Here is a 15,741-nt window from a genome sequence, read left to right as displayed (position 1 = left end):
CCTTCCTTCCTTCCTTCCTTCCTTCCTTCCTTCCTTCCTTCCTTCCTTCCTTCCTTCCTTCCTTCTCCTTTCAGTAATAGTATCAGGGAAAAGTGTTGAATGGTGAAGTAGGAAATACAAGAGCTCTTCATGGATTGCTCATATTTTACCTCCAAGAGCACAGCCAGGGTGTTTGAACTGATGCTATGACAGTGATGGTGCTGGGTTAGTTGGTGCTTTATCCAGAGCAGCTCTTGTCCACAGGTTTCACAGTATTTGCTGAAGGGGAAAGAAGATACAAGAATGGTGCATCCCCTTTCTGGCTCCCAGGAAGGAGTTCTGTGTATTTACAGACTCGTTTGCCATTGASTGTTGTTACCTGGCTTTGTTTCAATTTTCCCTGATTTCTCACAACATTCTTTGGTCATAGCATAAATGCTAATTTGAAGTATGGAAACAAGAAGCCTACAAAAGAGGCTTTAATTTTTGAAAGTTAAATTACAGAGGGAAAGAAAAAGTTTTTTCAAGCATAGGGACAGATTGGAATACTTTTGCATTAATTAATACTACAAGCTTATGTTTATAGTTCCTTGGAAGAAAAAGTACTATTCATCCTGATGCCATTAGCACCAGCAGTATTCTTCATTCTGTGTCATTCCTGGGGAAAGTTAGGAAGGTGGCATTTTGACAGTTTCCCTGTGCAGCAGTATTGAAGCTTAATTTTAAAAACTTAACTTATCAMAGATATTGTTATAAGTGCTTGGAAACTGTTATGGCAGTAATGCCTGGGAAAAGAGAGAGAAATGCTTAATGTGGGAGAAGAGCCTGCAGGGAGTATCCCCAGTGCAGGGCTGGGTTCAGCCAGATGACTCACTTCTAACCCAATACTAGAAGCATTCCCTTTCACAGTTCTTCTGAAATACATTCCCAATTATTTGTGTGTACCTTCTCCATACACAGGAGTTGTTGTACTCAGGCTTTTGGAATCTGAAAACAAGCTCTTTATTGGTGATGAGGTCAGGATGCTTCTGGGAATGGTGGCTTGTTGCTTACCAGCTGCTCCTGAGCCAGAAGGAGGTTGTCCTTCTGTTTAAATGAGTCGTGCTTTGTTTCTTTTTCTTACTAAAAAAAAAAAAAAAAGAAAGAAAGTAGACTTACACTATTTGAGTACACTGTGATACATCTTCGTGATGGAATTGGTAGACTTAAGTAAACTGCTGACTACTATCAGAATTACTGGCAAAATATTTCAAGTCTTCCACATGGCGTCTTTGCTTTACTGCTTGTAGAGTCAGTAGCCCTGTGAGCAGTGCTCTTCTTCCCATCCAAATGGAATAAGAAATTGGCTCTTAAGGTTCTTCAGGCCTCGCAGCTGTTTCTGTTGGTTTTAATGTTTTGTTGTGGATCGTTTTGTTGTAGATCAGGGAGCCTAAGCTTATGTAGGAAATGAAAGCATCACTTGCAAATAGCAGTGAAACAAGCACCTGCACTAGCACTAGTTAACATGAATCTGAGGAAGCTCTGACAAGATCTTCTGMGTACAACTGCAGGTAGCATTTAACTCAGCAGTCAACTCCTTAATCATTGGATTTTCCAGAGTCTGCAGCTAATTCTGCTCTTTATTCTATTGCTTTTTTTATGCTATACATTGTTTTGGGAATAATACTGACATATCAGGGCTCCCAGTCTGAGATTTGAAAACAGTGGTGGACAGTTTGTTTTTGAATCAGTTTTGTCACTCAGTACCTAAATACTGGTAATGATTCCAGAAATTCAAATGAGATTGTTGAGTGGTTGTTAAGCATGTTTAAAGTCAGTTTGTACAATGACATGTTAAAAAACCAGTGGTGTTGTAGGGCAGGTGTCCGGTCCAGGYGAATAAATTTGAAAAGCACAGTCCACTGATTTGAGGGACGGATTGTTAATAGCTTAAGACAGTCAAGTCTTAGTTCAGAAAAATTTGTGCACTGTAATACATCTGGAGCTGTTGATAGGAAATGCAGTATCAAATCATGGCTTTCATAGTAAATGTCATCATCATGAGGAGTCGTGGTTATTTTGTCCCGGACTATAAGTTTGTGGAAGCAACGATGAAAAGAAACTTCTACACATGTACATTTTAACATCCTTATTTTAAAAGTGCCTTGCTTAAAGGTTAGTRATTACTTTTATTCACCTACACTGATGTGTCTTTTGGTGAATTAGTTAAAATGCATCTCCAGATAATAGCAAGAGGAATATGACTCTTGTGTATATGTATATAAAGAACATGTATTAATTACTTAGTAGATAAAAGAGGATATGTGAGCCTCTGCATATGCCTTGAGAAGTCCTATATGGTTCTTAGCTAGGCATTTAAAGGTAAGTATGATGTAAAAGACTAAAGTATAGACAAAGAAAGAGATGGATTAATAAAATTAGTGAGTTAATACGATTTTTGTTACGTTTGGGAAGGTTTTAAAACTGGGTTGATAAGTGACATATCCTTTCTGTTCTATTGAAGAAAGATCTGAGAACATCCAAAGTTTTTGTCTTACAAAGCAGATAGAGGGTTGAAAGAAATAACACCTTCTGTGGGGGTTTCGGAGCTGTCTGGTCCAGCTGTCATTGTGGGGGTTTTGTGCTTTGCTTTTTGTGTGGATTTACAAGCAAAAGATAGTGAAGTTGTCCTGCCTGGGAATTAACTGCCTGTCACACGGAGTATTTTATTCACTTGTGTTGTTTTGAGCTGTGTGTTATCACTCCACTGAGATGCTCACAAGCCCTTATTGAAGAATTTGTTTTTTTTCCTAAATTGACAAATATTGCTCATCATCCTGACAGTAGTAACTCAAACTGAAGGTCTGACTTGGCTGTTGGAATGCTGACAGTTTATTATTTGTAAATATTTATAGGAATTGAAAAACAGTTAAAGATAAGCCAATCTAAGACTCTTAAAAGGAACAACTCTGCTTTTAAAAAAATGAAAACATTMTTTTCTCTTGAAGGCCAGGGAGGTCAGTGAGGTTACCTGGTGGCTGCCCAGCTACCCACTAAACAGAAAAATCCCACAGAGGGGATGGTCCATCAAGGAAGGAAAAAGAAACGATCCTTTTTCTCAGTGTGTTTTTCAGCTGCTGCTGGGAGYAAATGTTATCTTGAGATTTTCTAGTGTCTCTTCAGCCTGCAGAGTGGCAGCATTCACAGGCTTCTGAGGGGAGTGTGTTGAGGCAGCCACAACTGCTGAGGAACATGTTGCTCAGGATGCCCTTTCCCTGGGCCATGCTRGGATTGGAGGAACAGCAAAATCCCATTCCAGGGTAGAGGGGCCTCTCCTAATGGAGGCATGTTGTTAACCCTTTGATTAAGGGTACAGAAAACTAAAGAAGAGCAATCAAACTTAGGCATTAGGTATCATTTGGCAAATGGTGGAAATGGTTGGTGGTTATTAGGCGATGGGGAGCTGGCAAATGGCAGCACTCTAGCTGTGCAGTCAAGGAAAATACAGCTGAGATTTTAACAAAAAGGTCAGTCTCAAAACCTGCTGCTTCTTAGTACATGCTAGGCACTGTCTTGAATTGATGCAAAACCTGCCACATTTAATACATATTTTAAAAGATAACCCAGTAAAGTGTAAATTCCATTAATAAAAATATGAAAGTCAAAACTACCATTTCCCTGCCAGCAGCTATTCATCTTCTCACACTTGTGTAATATTTCATATAGCTTTGTCTGATGTAAGTTTCCTTTATGATATTGTGGGGTTTACTATACGTGTATGCCTGTGTTTTGAATTCAYAATTTAGATGACAATCGTAATGTGTATCTTTTAATCTCTTTGCAATGGAAGTCACAGCTTTTATTGCACATTAGTATTTGTCTTGGTTTGAAAGACAGATGTTTGCCAATGAAGGCAGGGACCCCCCTTGGAGTGGTGGATGTGACCCCCCTTCCCTACGAATTATTATAGCTTTGGAAAAATCAGGGGCTTTCAGGCAAGAATATGGGTAAAAGGGAATAACAGTTTTTACAAATATGTATAACAAGGTAAAACAAGTAACAGCAATAGCAACAACAGCCCAGTCACAAACCCATTGACAGCCTCACACAGAGATACACACACCCTCCCCTTTGGTGCAGTTCCAGTCCCAGTCAGCAGGGGCGCTGTTGGCTCCCGGCCGGGCAGGGCGGGTGCGATGATTCCCCGGTGGCTGCAGGGGGCGCTGTGGGCGGGTCCCGGCTGGTTCAGATCTCCCGCGTGGCCAATGGCGGATACAAACCGGCAGAGATGGACGGGGAAAAAGTTCCTCTGCAAACTCACAGAGGAAAAATGCCAATCTCAGTGCTCCCTCTGGATAGCAAGAAACCCCAGAACGGTCAGATGGGCAAAGAGATGAGCAGAATCCCGCGGCTGCAGATGGGATGCAGCAGAACTCAACCACTGCAGCTGGAATCTCAGGGGTCCCTGGCAAGGCACAGGGGCAGAAGATCACAATGGAGCAAACAGGAACCAGGAGATGCTGGGCTCTGCAGAAAAGAGCCGGCAAGCTCTCCCCAACAGGCAGCAGGTCGACCTCCTCCTCTGAGCCAAGCAGGGCAGGGAGTGAAGTTACGCCCCCGCCACATACACACACACACACCTTCCCCTAAGCCCAAAACTCCTGTAAGAACTTCCCTCTCTCCAAAGAGAGGGAAAAAAGAGAGAAAAAAAAAAAAAAAACTGCCAGGCAGGAGGAGACCCTTAGGGTGGGGTGTAGGTTCTTTTGTCTTCCCCAATCATCCAGCCATCAGAAGGATGACCTGGCAATCAGTGTATCCCAGCAACAAAATGGGAAAGAAAAATTGCCCAAGAAAGGGAACAAAAGGAGAAACCTTAACCCACAACAGTGTTTTATGGCAATAACTTACCTTCTTAGTGAAACTTACTTTACCAAAATCAGTAGTGACGGGCATTTCTTTTAACTGAACAAATTTAAATTTGATGATAYTGGGATTATCACAAGGTCCCTTGTATTTAAAGGATGAATGAAGGTATCAGATATGAGTTGCATGTGGGTTTTGATAGGTGATTTTTCACATGCTTCTATCACAGCTGAAATTCTCTCTGGCATTCTGTTTTACCAGCTTTCCATTATTTCCCCTTACCATTATGGTAATGTAAAAATGACAGTTGTTGTATTTTGAATTTGCTTTCCCTTGTCTGGTTCTCTTGAGTCTGTCCACWCTGGGAATTTGAAGTTGTGAATGTTGTTTAATTTCCTTTAAATGCAATTCAAGAAAAGTGAATTTGTYAGTTTATTCAGCTAGACTGGGATAAATTGTATTTCAGTCTCACCTAAAAAATTATCCAATGTTAAATCTTGTGTGCATTTTGTATTTTGTGGTTTTAGTGTAGTCAGGTCTCCTTACAGTCTTTTAAGGAGTAGTTTTTGCAGTATATAAGACATGTTTAAACATAGTTCCCAARCTTGGTTTTGAAGCCAAAGTAAATGAGGTCTTGTCGTGCCACATTCCAGTGATTCTGACATCAGAAAACTATCTGCACTAAAAATTTTTTATATTAAAGTGGCTGGATTTTTATATGCCTGCAGGAAGCAAGACTGGAGTCTGACATGGAGAAGCATTTCAAGGCACTACCAAATGTTTTCATGAAATCTTTTTCCTCTCTGGGGAAAAAAAMCGAACCCAACCAAGAAAACCTGAAAAAGCAATATACTCACATTTGGACAAAAAATCAAATGCTATTTTACAATAGGCTCAATAACACTAATTTTATTTAATTTTGTTTAGTGTTTTATTGTTTTTTCAGGTTTCCTGCTGCAGTCTGTAGAGATACTTCTGTCTTTTTTTATATTAAGAAGTAAGAATTRTGCCAAAAAATATGAGTGCTGATGCAAAACAAATCAAAACCCCAAAGTATTTTGAAATATTTGCGTACATGGGCTTATATATGTTTCAGGTATTTTAACATGAAACATTGAATATTTATCCTATTTGCTGCCCAATTAGCAAAACCTTTTGAGATTTTTSTCCTGGGAAAAACAATAAAAGAAACTTGTAAAAGTTACAAACCTGATTCATACTGGGAAACTGGATTAAAGCACAGATTGCAGTGCAGGACTGCATCGACATGGCGGGGCTGGACTTCCCCAGATAGAAAGAAGATTGACTTTGTGCTGTCAGTACCTCTCTCCACATGGCAAAGGAGAATGGGAAAAGCTGCAGATGAATGTGTGCCCAGCTGGTTTGGGACTGATCAAGTCTTTTGCCATCCCTAGATTTTGAGAGGAAAAAGAGTTTAGCGTGATGTTTTACAATCCAGAGTACATTTCTCCCCCCTCATTGTTGTAATAACAATTCCATGTTTTATARTGTTGATTCTTTCAAATTTACAGTTTAAGAGTCCTCATCTTGTTTGCTTTCAGATTCTTCTCATTCTTTTCATCGAGATGAGACCATCGTTATTGCCCTGGCATCTGTGTCTGTACTGGCTGTCCTGATTGCAGCTCTGTTCTTTGGATACAGGATGCTTGCAGGTAGGGATGGATGATCTTTTTGGCTTTGTTTTTTTTCAGCTGTTCATTTGGCTGTTTCTCAAAGTTATCCTTACATCTTCTGTTCTCCCCAGTCCCTATTTTATGCTTGTACATAATGCTCCCTTTTTTCCTCTCTGGCATTTTAAGGTGATGTGCCTTTCATAACAGTTTGGAGAGAGTTATGATTTCTCCAACCTGGCATTTTGGGACCCATTTTGGAATCCTCTGCTCAGTACAGCTTAAGTGAGGTGGTGAACATGSTTTATAGCTACTGCCAGTGACTTTGAATTCTTGAAATAGTTGTGTARCAGGTATCTGTAGTTTTTAGCTATCAGCACCTTCACTGCTCATTTTGCTGACTTTGAGAAGATTTTATAGGACTCCTTTTTACTTGTTACATCCTTGCCTGCAATATGTATTTCTGCCAGGTCCCAGGTAAGTTGCATTTTTTCACTTGGAGCACATCCAGAAAGGAAACTGTCTAATTTCCTCCTCAACCTTTTCCCCAGGAGACCGTAAACAAGGTTTGCACAGTATGAACATGATGGAGGCAGCAGCATCAGAGCCCTCACTGGATCTGGATAATCTAAAGCTGTTAGAGGTAAATATTCAACTCAGTTCTTAATCTTCACTTTTATTCAATATAATGCTTGTGGTCATATCCCAGCCATCCTGACAGAAATGAATGTATTAGTGCTCCTGTAATGTTTTATTCTAAATCACAGTTTCAAGAAGAAATTCAAATAAAAAAGGGATTACTGCAGTTTTATATTTTATCTAATTTTGTTAATAATATTCTCGGTATTAGCTGGAACATATTTTACCTTGACAACAAAAAAGAAACACTGGGGAATTTAGAATGTGCTATATTTTAGCATTGCATCAAAAGATCCATCTTTTTTGCTTGACACCGCTTGCTTTGAGCACAGTGTCCTACTGTAGGAATTTGAAATTCTTTAGTAACACTCTCGGACTATAGAAGGTACTGCAGATAGGGCAGTAATTTCAGCAATGGTGCATTTATGTGTAGTCATTCTTCAGTGYGAGGTACTGTGTATCTCCATGACAACAAGAGGCCACCCAGAACTTTCTACTCAGCTTGGTGTTAGATGTATCATCACAAAACTGGAAAATGTTATGCTTCCAGTTGGTATGCTTGAGGGAACATACTGAATTTTTTAAAATTTCTAGCCAGGAAAAAAAAATTAGTAGAATGACTGAGATGCAGAGTGGTACTTCTTTTCCTGGTAGAGATGCAGACTGCAAACGTGCAGTGGGAGCTGCTGCAATGGTGACAACAGACTAATCAGTAAAGAACCTTGGGTGGCTTCTGCCAACCAAAAAGTACTTGAGGCAGAGTTTACAGGATTTTAACAATGTGTGTTGTAGAAGTATTCAAAGCCCCAGATGAAATTACTTGTACTGATATTGCAGTCTTGGAGAAAGCAGCAGTTTTGGTGGTAGAGAGATCTCCTGTGACGTCTTCTGTTCTGTTTCTTGTATCCTAAGGAGCTGACCCCACACCCTCAGGTGGTGTGGGGTCAGAGTGTTGCAGGACTGATGTTTTAGCTTCTTCTTGCCTTTTTACATGTCTGTGGGTAGATTAAATTCCAGGTCTGTACCTGGAACTGACTTGCTGCTGCTTTGCAACCCAGTGATATGCAAAGACTGAGAAACAGAAAGTCTCTTCATTAAATGATACTTTATTTTTGAAAACTTTGCTGTAATTTATCATCTTTAAAAATGCTGCTTTTTTTATCATTCCTCTTTTCCATTCCTCCTTCCTTTGTAAGTATTTAAAAAGTGAAAAAAAGGCTCATGAAATCCTCACAGTTTCATGTATGGGTCTGCCTGAAAATTATTTTAAATAGGTGCTTAAACTCTTACGATGCTAGARTTTTTTTAGCTTTAGAAATTAGGGCTCTTCCTGAAGGTGGTCCTACATTTTGTTTTAGAGCAGAGATCTCATCTTTCTTCTGCAGTAACTATGGAGATGGGAAAGGCCATTCTTGAAGACTATTTAACATAGTGGGGGCTAGAATAAAGATTCACAGGTAGTCAGAAATTAATTAGTTCTTTCTGTTAAGATCTCTTTGGCTCTATTGGCATCTATTTTGCACTACAAATGCATATTTTCTTATTACTAACCTGTAAGATACAGCTTATAAACTGTCCTAAACTTAACATGTTTCTCTTAATGTCTGTGAACTCTGGAGTGAGATTAAATTTATTACATAAAAGCTGTAAATCTTTAGTGGGCAAAAGTTGGTAAGAGAATTAGCTTCACAAAACACATGTATTTTATTGATTCTGTATATAAAAGTTCTGAATAGATTATTTATTATATTGTGTTATGTATATGATATGATATTATATTATATGATATTTATTATATTATGTCATGTTATGTCATGTTATATTATATTATATTATATTATATTATATTATATTATATTAAGTGGATATTCAGATTCTAGACCAATTTTTTTGTAGGGCTGTGCTGGCGTTTCCAGCTCCAAAATAGCCTTCATGACAGCATTCCAGTTCTGATGTTCATTACAAAATACTCACTATCTTCACTATTCTTATACTATTAGTCAGGATAAAAGTTGGCATACAATTCTTGTAAAATGAAAACTTGGATTTTGTCTTCATCTATTCTTTAGTGAACTAATCATTTCTATTTTTTGCAGTTGATTGGCCGGGGACGATATGGAGCTGTGTATAAAGGTTCCTTAGATGAACGTCCAGTTGCTGTGAAAGTATTTTCATTTGCAAATCGTCAGAACTTTGTCAATGAGAGGAACATTTACAGGATTCCACTGATGGAACACGAGAACATTGCCCGCTTCATTGTGGGAGATGAGAGATTCACTGCAGACGGCCGCATGGAATATTTATTGGTGATGGAATATTACCCCAATGTAAGTGCTTCAAAGAAATCAATTGGATTGGTTAAGAATCCTAAGAGTAGCCACATAAAAAGGATGTACTTTGAGTTTTGATGGTGCTTCTTGCACAGTAATGTAAAAATAATCCATATAAATTACAATTTTAATGCACMTTATTGTGGGTTACTGTAATATCCTTTTAGATTTCCCAGTCCATTCTACCAAATGTAGTCTTAAAATTTCTTAGCTCTGGAGCTTTTGCTCTTGATTGTGGTAAAAGGTTTTTTTAGTCAATTCTGTCCTTCTTAACAACAGAATTTGAAGAGTTGTTTAATTCTGCCCTTATTCAACAACAGAATTTGAAGAGTTGTTTTTACTTTAAAATAATTTAATAAATTTAAAAGTTCTTACTATTAAGTAATTGTCATATGACCTCACTCAATAGCTGTAAATAGTGGGTTTTTTTACAATGAAATGTAATAGATCCAAGATTGTCGTCAGACTAGTTTGTGGTGCTATAAATCATTGTGCCTTTTTATCCTGTTATGTTCTTTAAAGCTTTCTGGGGCAWATGCTGATGATGTAGGACATGTCTTAAGAAGGCAGCCTGACTTTCTAGAACCATATCTTCAAATCTTTTTCGCTAACTGAATGCTTATATTTCTCAAATTCATGGATTAGAGTTCCTAATGTTCTGTGAGTGTACACACATATWCAGAAACAGAAATTTTAAAAATATGGAGTATAAATGTGAATAGCTTTCATGAAAAATAAAATGTATACAGGGGTTATGTATATATATCTAAATTAAAATGAAAAAAGAATGTGTCACAATTTATCTTGGGAGTTTTTTTTGCCTTTGCATGGGAAAGAACTTCAGTTATGTAGTTCAATARTTTTTATTAATGAGCTTTCTGGTCTCAAGTAAGCAAATTCATAATGTATTTCCTGCAGGATGTAAAGGGGGTGGCTGAAGCCTGATCTTTTACAGAGGCAGTAGGACAAAAGCTGTTTATTTGAATAGCAAAAAGGAGCAGAACAATGCTAAGTAGCAGTAATGATGGCCTGTCTTTAGTGTTTTTAGGCTCTATGTATATGCTTTTGTTGAAAGTTAAATGCATCTCTGTAAATCCATACCTTAAACATAGGTTTGTATTTACACAYGTATACACTATATACAAATTTAAAGCAATATAGCACAAATATATAAAGAGTATMTTAACTGAAACTTGTGAGAACACACTCAATCATGTCAGCTTGTAAGAGATAGGCATGTAGGAAGAGATTGCGGAATCTAGAAATAACATGAAAAAGGTCAGATGTGCCCATACCAGATGGACAATGGCAAAGCATGTGGCTCTGACAAAAGTGACATATTTACAAGTAATTGAGTTAAGTAAAATCAAGTAAGTATTCTACTCCTGGGAGGGCATAGCATAACTATCTTCACAGGTAAYCTAGGTTTGCTGTTTTCTTTAATGAAAGGATTTTCAGCTGAAATGTAATTTGATAGAAAATTGTGTCTTGTTGCTCATCTAAACAGGATCTGTTAATGACCTGATTAAATGTACAGATGAAGCTTATAACATCATATTATCAAATTCTTTCCCAATGTGGTATTAGGAACAGCAAGATTAGTCTAAAATCAATCCACTGGTTATTTGGAAGTCATTGGAAAAAGTGCACAGCAGGTGTAATTAATGCACAGTGTGATCTGTAATTCAGTGAGCAGATGTTCTGCTGTATGTGGAATTAACAGCAGCGAAGGAAGCCTGCTGTGGCAGCCCTGCTAGAAGGGAATTGCAGCGCTCAAACTGGAGYCATAAATCTGATTTCAATAAGGACTAAACAATACAAGATGTGCAGGTGAAATACTTCCCATTCAAAACATCGCTCTCCTTCAAAATACTTTCCCTCTTGGAARTAAGAACACACAAACCAGGGCATTTTTACACAGAAAATTGTTCWTGCTGTTACCTTGGCGAAAACAAGACGAATAGGTTTGACTTAGGCTGTATTRTTAAACACTGTAGGCTGTATTATGCAAACATGCTGTCAGAACAAAGAAAATAGGCAAGTGAAAGGAATGATCTTGTGTATTTATCAATCAGCATGCTGTTCTGATGAGACGCTGAGGTGTAGGAGGTCAGTAAGGGAGTAAGTTGTGAGGGATGGCATAGGAAATACGTAATAGCCACAGAATTACCTCTTCAGTAGTCAGACACTCATGTCCCTTTAGAACAATAGAAAAATTGTTCTAAAACAAATAGAATCTCTGATTGTTAAAAACATCAGTTTTATCAAAAGCTACAATCAGAACAAATATCCCCAATKTAACATGYAGCTCATGACTCTGACAAGGTAGTSTTAATTACAAATAAATCTGTGTCTGAATCTTGACTAAAACTTCTCTTGGTTGTCATTTATATTGAACTTCACTAAAAGCATAAAATCACAGCCTTTAACTAGACTAAAAAACATCTCAGCAGCACAAAGATCTTGAAGGTGGTTAAAGATCTTAATACGGTGAGTATTTCCCAGTCACATCATAGTAACAGTMCTGTGGCCTCCATTAAAATGGGCTGGAATCTCAATCCATTAAGCCAAGAAAAAAACACAAGTTGATGACATTTGGAGTCTAGTAAGAGTGCTTGTATTTCCTAAAAAGCTGTGAACACTAAGGAAAAAAAGTGGAATTCCTTTATTTCTAGGTGGATTCCTTATTTCTAGATGAATTCACAGCTTTTTTTAATGTATTACACGATCACTTTGAAGTTCATATAACAGCATTTTAAACAATGAAAAAAATACTTATGTAAACTTCCATGAGTGACTTTTGGTCTGTGTTTTCACTGGGGACATTGTCTATTTAGGGATTCCTTGTTTTCTGCASAGACTAATCTGAAAAGGTGTAAGATTTTTGTGATTCTATTAAGGACTGTCCTGTCAAGGACTTGGTTTTAGTCTTAGCACTGGATTAAAAAAATGTCTAATACTTTGGTCACTTTAAATTCTGTATCTGTGTGCCTCCAACTGAACTGTGCATGCATAACATACCTGAGTGTCAACTCCTGAGGATTCAGATTAAATTTTATGAACCGAAAGTTATAGAACTTATTTTGCAATTATATGTATTTAGTTGCATCTCATGTTATACATTGGTGCATCTTCAAGATTACAGACTTAAATAGGCAAARTCAGGGTAGTCTGTAGTTCTAAAAGTATAATAAACATGCAGAGTTGGCCAGATGACTTGTCCTTCATGCTTGAGGATTTAGTTTATTTAAATTAAGTGTATTGTCACTGGGACTGTGCATCAGAGGTGTCCCAGTTTGCAGGGTTTGGCTCTTGTTTTGGATAGCAGCCTCAGCTTCTAGAGTATCTTAATATCATAATCGACACACTTCCTTCTGGTTTTCTTTGAGATTTCATGACAAATTACTAGAATAGCCCCCATTTTACACATAGAACTTGTCTTTCAAGAGAACAGGTACATGGCAGTCCTTTTTCCGTGTTTCTTTAGTGCATGTGGACTTGCTCTTGTTTGGAATTTTCTTTKAGGTGATTTTTGTTTTGATACATAAATAGATTGTAGCATGGCCAGTGAGAGATGTTATGTATTCCCTGAGTGCTAATGGTCTAAAGCCCACTTTTTAGAAACCCAGGCTGTTACATTGGCAGTCCCCTTTTTTCAATTCTGCAATGAGATTTTTATAATTAATATAATTTTTCTACAGGYAATTGCTGTTATTCTGTGACAAAATTTCTATTCCACTTAAGAGAAATGAAATRGCAACACTGAAATTTAATAAAACTTTGGTCCAATCTKGTGTTTTAGARCATGTRGGTAAACACATAAGCAGTTGCARGTTTGTACMTTTTAGAAGYAGTGGATAAAACTGAGTCTCCAAARTATTTAGCTTTATTCTACTGGACAGTGATTTTAATCCATGTTTTTTGTTTTGTCTTTTTTGGGGGGGTTCTTTTTAGGGTTCTTTGGGCAAATATTTGAGTCTCCATACAAGTGACTGGGTGAGCTCTTGTCGTTTGGCACACTCAATAACTCGGGGCCTGGCGTACTTGCACACGGAGCTGCCTCGAGGAGGTAAGGCCAGAAAGGGATGCCAACATCTCCAATATATTCCTATTTCTACCAGCTAGTAGATCCCAGCTTTTCTTTTTTCCTCTGTGACAGTACTGTGAGTAGGAAATGATGAATGCAAATTGAGATATCTCAGAACTTCTGATATGTTCCTTCCTTGTGAAGAACCCCGTGTGATGGGTTGTGTCTGTGACCCTTTTATGAAAACACAGAATATGAACTTGGAGAGCCCCTGGGAGAGGAAGGAGGAGGAGGAGGAGGAGGAGGAGGAGGCAGAGTTGTGCAGTGCTGCTGTATCATGGCAACAGATTGCTGAAGAGCTGAAGCACTGGCTGCCTCTCTAGCACAGGGCAAACAGATGAGGTGCTCTATCTGTTTTTGCAGTTCAGAAACAAATCACCAAAGCAATTTTTAGTTTCTGTGTGAACTATATTTTTTATCATTTAATCTTCTAAGTCTACTGTATTTTTATTTCTCATGTCTCTGGATTTTTGTCTGAAGGTTTGGGCCTAGTCTTTGCTGTGTACAAAGAATAATGCTGGACTTCTGGTGCTTTATTAGTGTTCTGGCTGTGACAACGTATTGATTAGTATCTTTATATCTCTGCATGCATACTCCAGCCAGTATTTCTGCAGCTGAAGTATCAKAATTATAAAGTAGATATTCTGAGATCTGTGATGTATCAGGCTGCAGAATTTGGCCTAGGCACTGAAGTGTTAGGTTTTTGACAGTAAATAAAGGACTGGTTTCATTATATCTACGTTGAGGTGCTAATGTTTGGATTAAAATTTCAAACTATATATTTCAAATGTTCAGCATCAGCACTAACAAAGAATGACAGCTAAAGATGCTATTAAAAGTGCTGAAAATACCCAAATCAGTATTCCTATGTGCCATTGAAACAGCAGCTATCATCCTAACGTCATAATTTTGAAATGTGCAGACAGGTGTGTCCATTRGCAGCCAGAAAATGTGCAAGCCTTCCATCATTAAGGAGAGACAACCACAGTCTGTTAATGCTAGYAAGAAACTCATGGAGTAGAATAAATTCCACAGTAAAATTAATTCCATACTCCTTTACTAACAAAAGAAATAAAAACTAGGAACAATGGAGATAATTTTTTTGAAAAGATCAGATCCCTTGCAAGATGAACATGTTCAGACTYTCTGGAATAATATTGTCTGCTTAACTTCTGAATAGGTGACAATGATAATTCCAATAATGTGAATAATCAGCTATATTTGACACAGGGGTGTGGAAATGACAGACAGTATTTGGARTGGCTGTTAGGGCTGTGGCAGCAGGTCTGTCTTTAAGGACACAATGKCTCCACTGCAAAACCATGCTGATATTTCCCTTGASAAGAAGASCACTGGCAAACATTAGAACTGTATRTAGCWGTAGCCTAATATATTGTATAGATAACAGTGCAACTCTGAATGCCAGTCAGCTTTCTCTAGATAGCTTACTCTGGAGSTCATTGTAAAGAAGCAAAAACATTGGCTTTCTAAAAAATAAGTTGATTCGCTGTTTATGATAGCTGAGAGATGTAATGAGGTTCTCTCATTTTGGCAAACAGTAGAATTGCTCAAATAGTAACGAGCACTTTTGTGTGTCCAAATAGACCATTACAAACCTGCAATATCCCATCGTGACTTGAACAGCCGCAATGTGCTGGTGAAGAACGATGGAACATGTGTCATCAGTGATTTTGGGCTCTCCATGAAGTTAACTGGAAACAGACTGGTACGACCAGGGGAGGAGGACAATGCAGCCATTAGTGAGGTGAGTACATATGGTTGTATGAATGTTCAGGTGCTATAATTTCTCTAATGGGGACTGACTGCAGTATGGGTGAGAAGGGGCTGTGGCTTCCATAGGAAGAAACTCGTTTTATTCTCAAAATACTTAACAGAAGCCTGCAATTTAGAAAGGTGATAGATTGGCAGACTGAAGTTCCTGTGTCAGATATGAGAAGACACAACTTAGGATTGGTTGCCATGTTTTCTGTGACAATGTGATACAAGTCCCTTCAGTCTTGTACTGCAAGTGCTAACTGAAGACAAAGCAGTTTTTGGTGATTTTGGTGTTCATTTTTYTGGAATGGTGACATAGCATATTTTACATCTTCTACTTGAAATCTAATACAGGCTACTGAAGTACAGTGAGARTGTTTTAAACAAAGATGTTGTTTTTCTGTGCTTTCACAGAAGAGCTTCGTATGTCATTCAAAGAATGTTTTTAACAGTGCTA

At 38.0% G+C, this 15,741-nt stretch overlaps 1 protein-coding gene across 2 annotated transcripts in view; it reads left to right on the top strand.

Annotated features, from left to right (window-relative positions):
• BMPR2 (bone morphogenetic protein receptor type 2) overlaps positions 1–15,741 on the top strand; it is a 111,481-nt gene that overhangs the window by 78,803 nt on the left and 16,937 nt on the right. For both annotated transcript variants that reach the window (XM_057375744.1, XM_057375746.1), the window contains exons 4-8: positions 6,384–6,494; positions 7,004–7,095; positions 9,188–9,418; positions 13,376–13,490; positions 15,113–15,273. In XM_057375744.1, the coding sequence (XP_057231727.1) occupies positions 6,384–6,494; positions 7,004–7,095; positions 9,188–9,418; positions 13,376–13,490; positions 15,113–15,273 (710 nt within the window). The remainder of the gene's footprint in view (positions 1–6,383; positions 6,495–7,003; positions 7,096–9,187; positions 9,419–13,375; positions 13,491–15,112; positions 15,274–15,741) is intronic.

This window comes from Malurus melanocephalus, unplaced genomic scaffold (genome assembly GCF_030028575.1).
Source record: "Malurus melanocephalus ecotype Western Australia unplaced genomic scaffold, MMel_1.1 scaffold_257, whole genome shotgun sequence".
Taxonomy (NCBI): Eukaryota; Metazoa; Chordata; class Aves; order Passeriformes; family Maluridae; genus Malurus; species Malurus melanocephalus.
The sequence above is the reverse complement of the archived record's forward strand: the minus strand, read 5'-3'. Positions and strand labels throughout refer to the sequence as shown.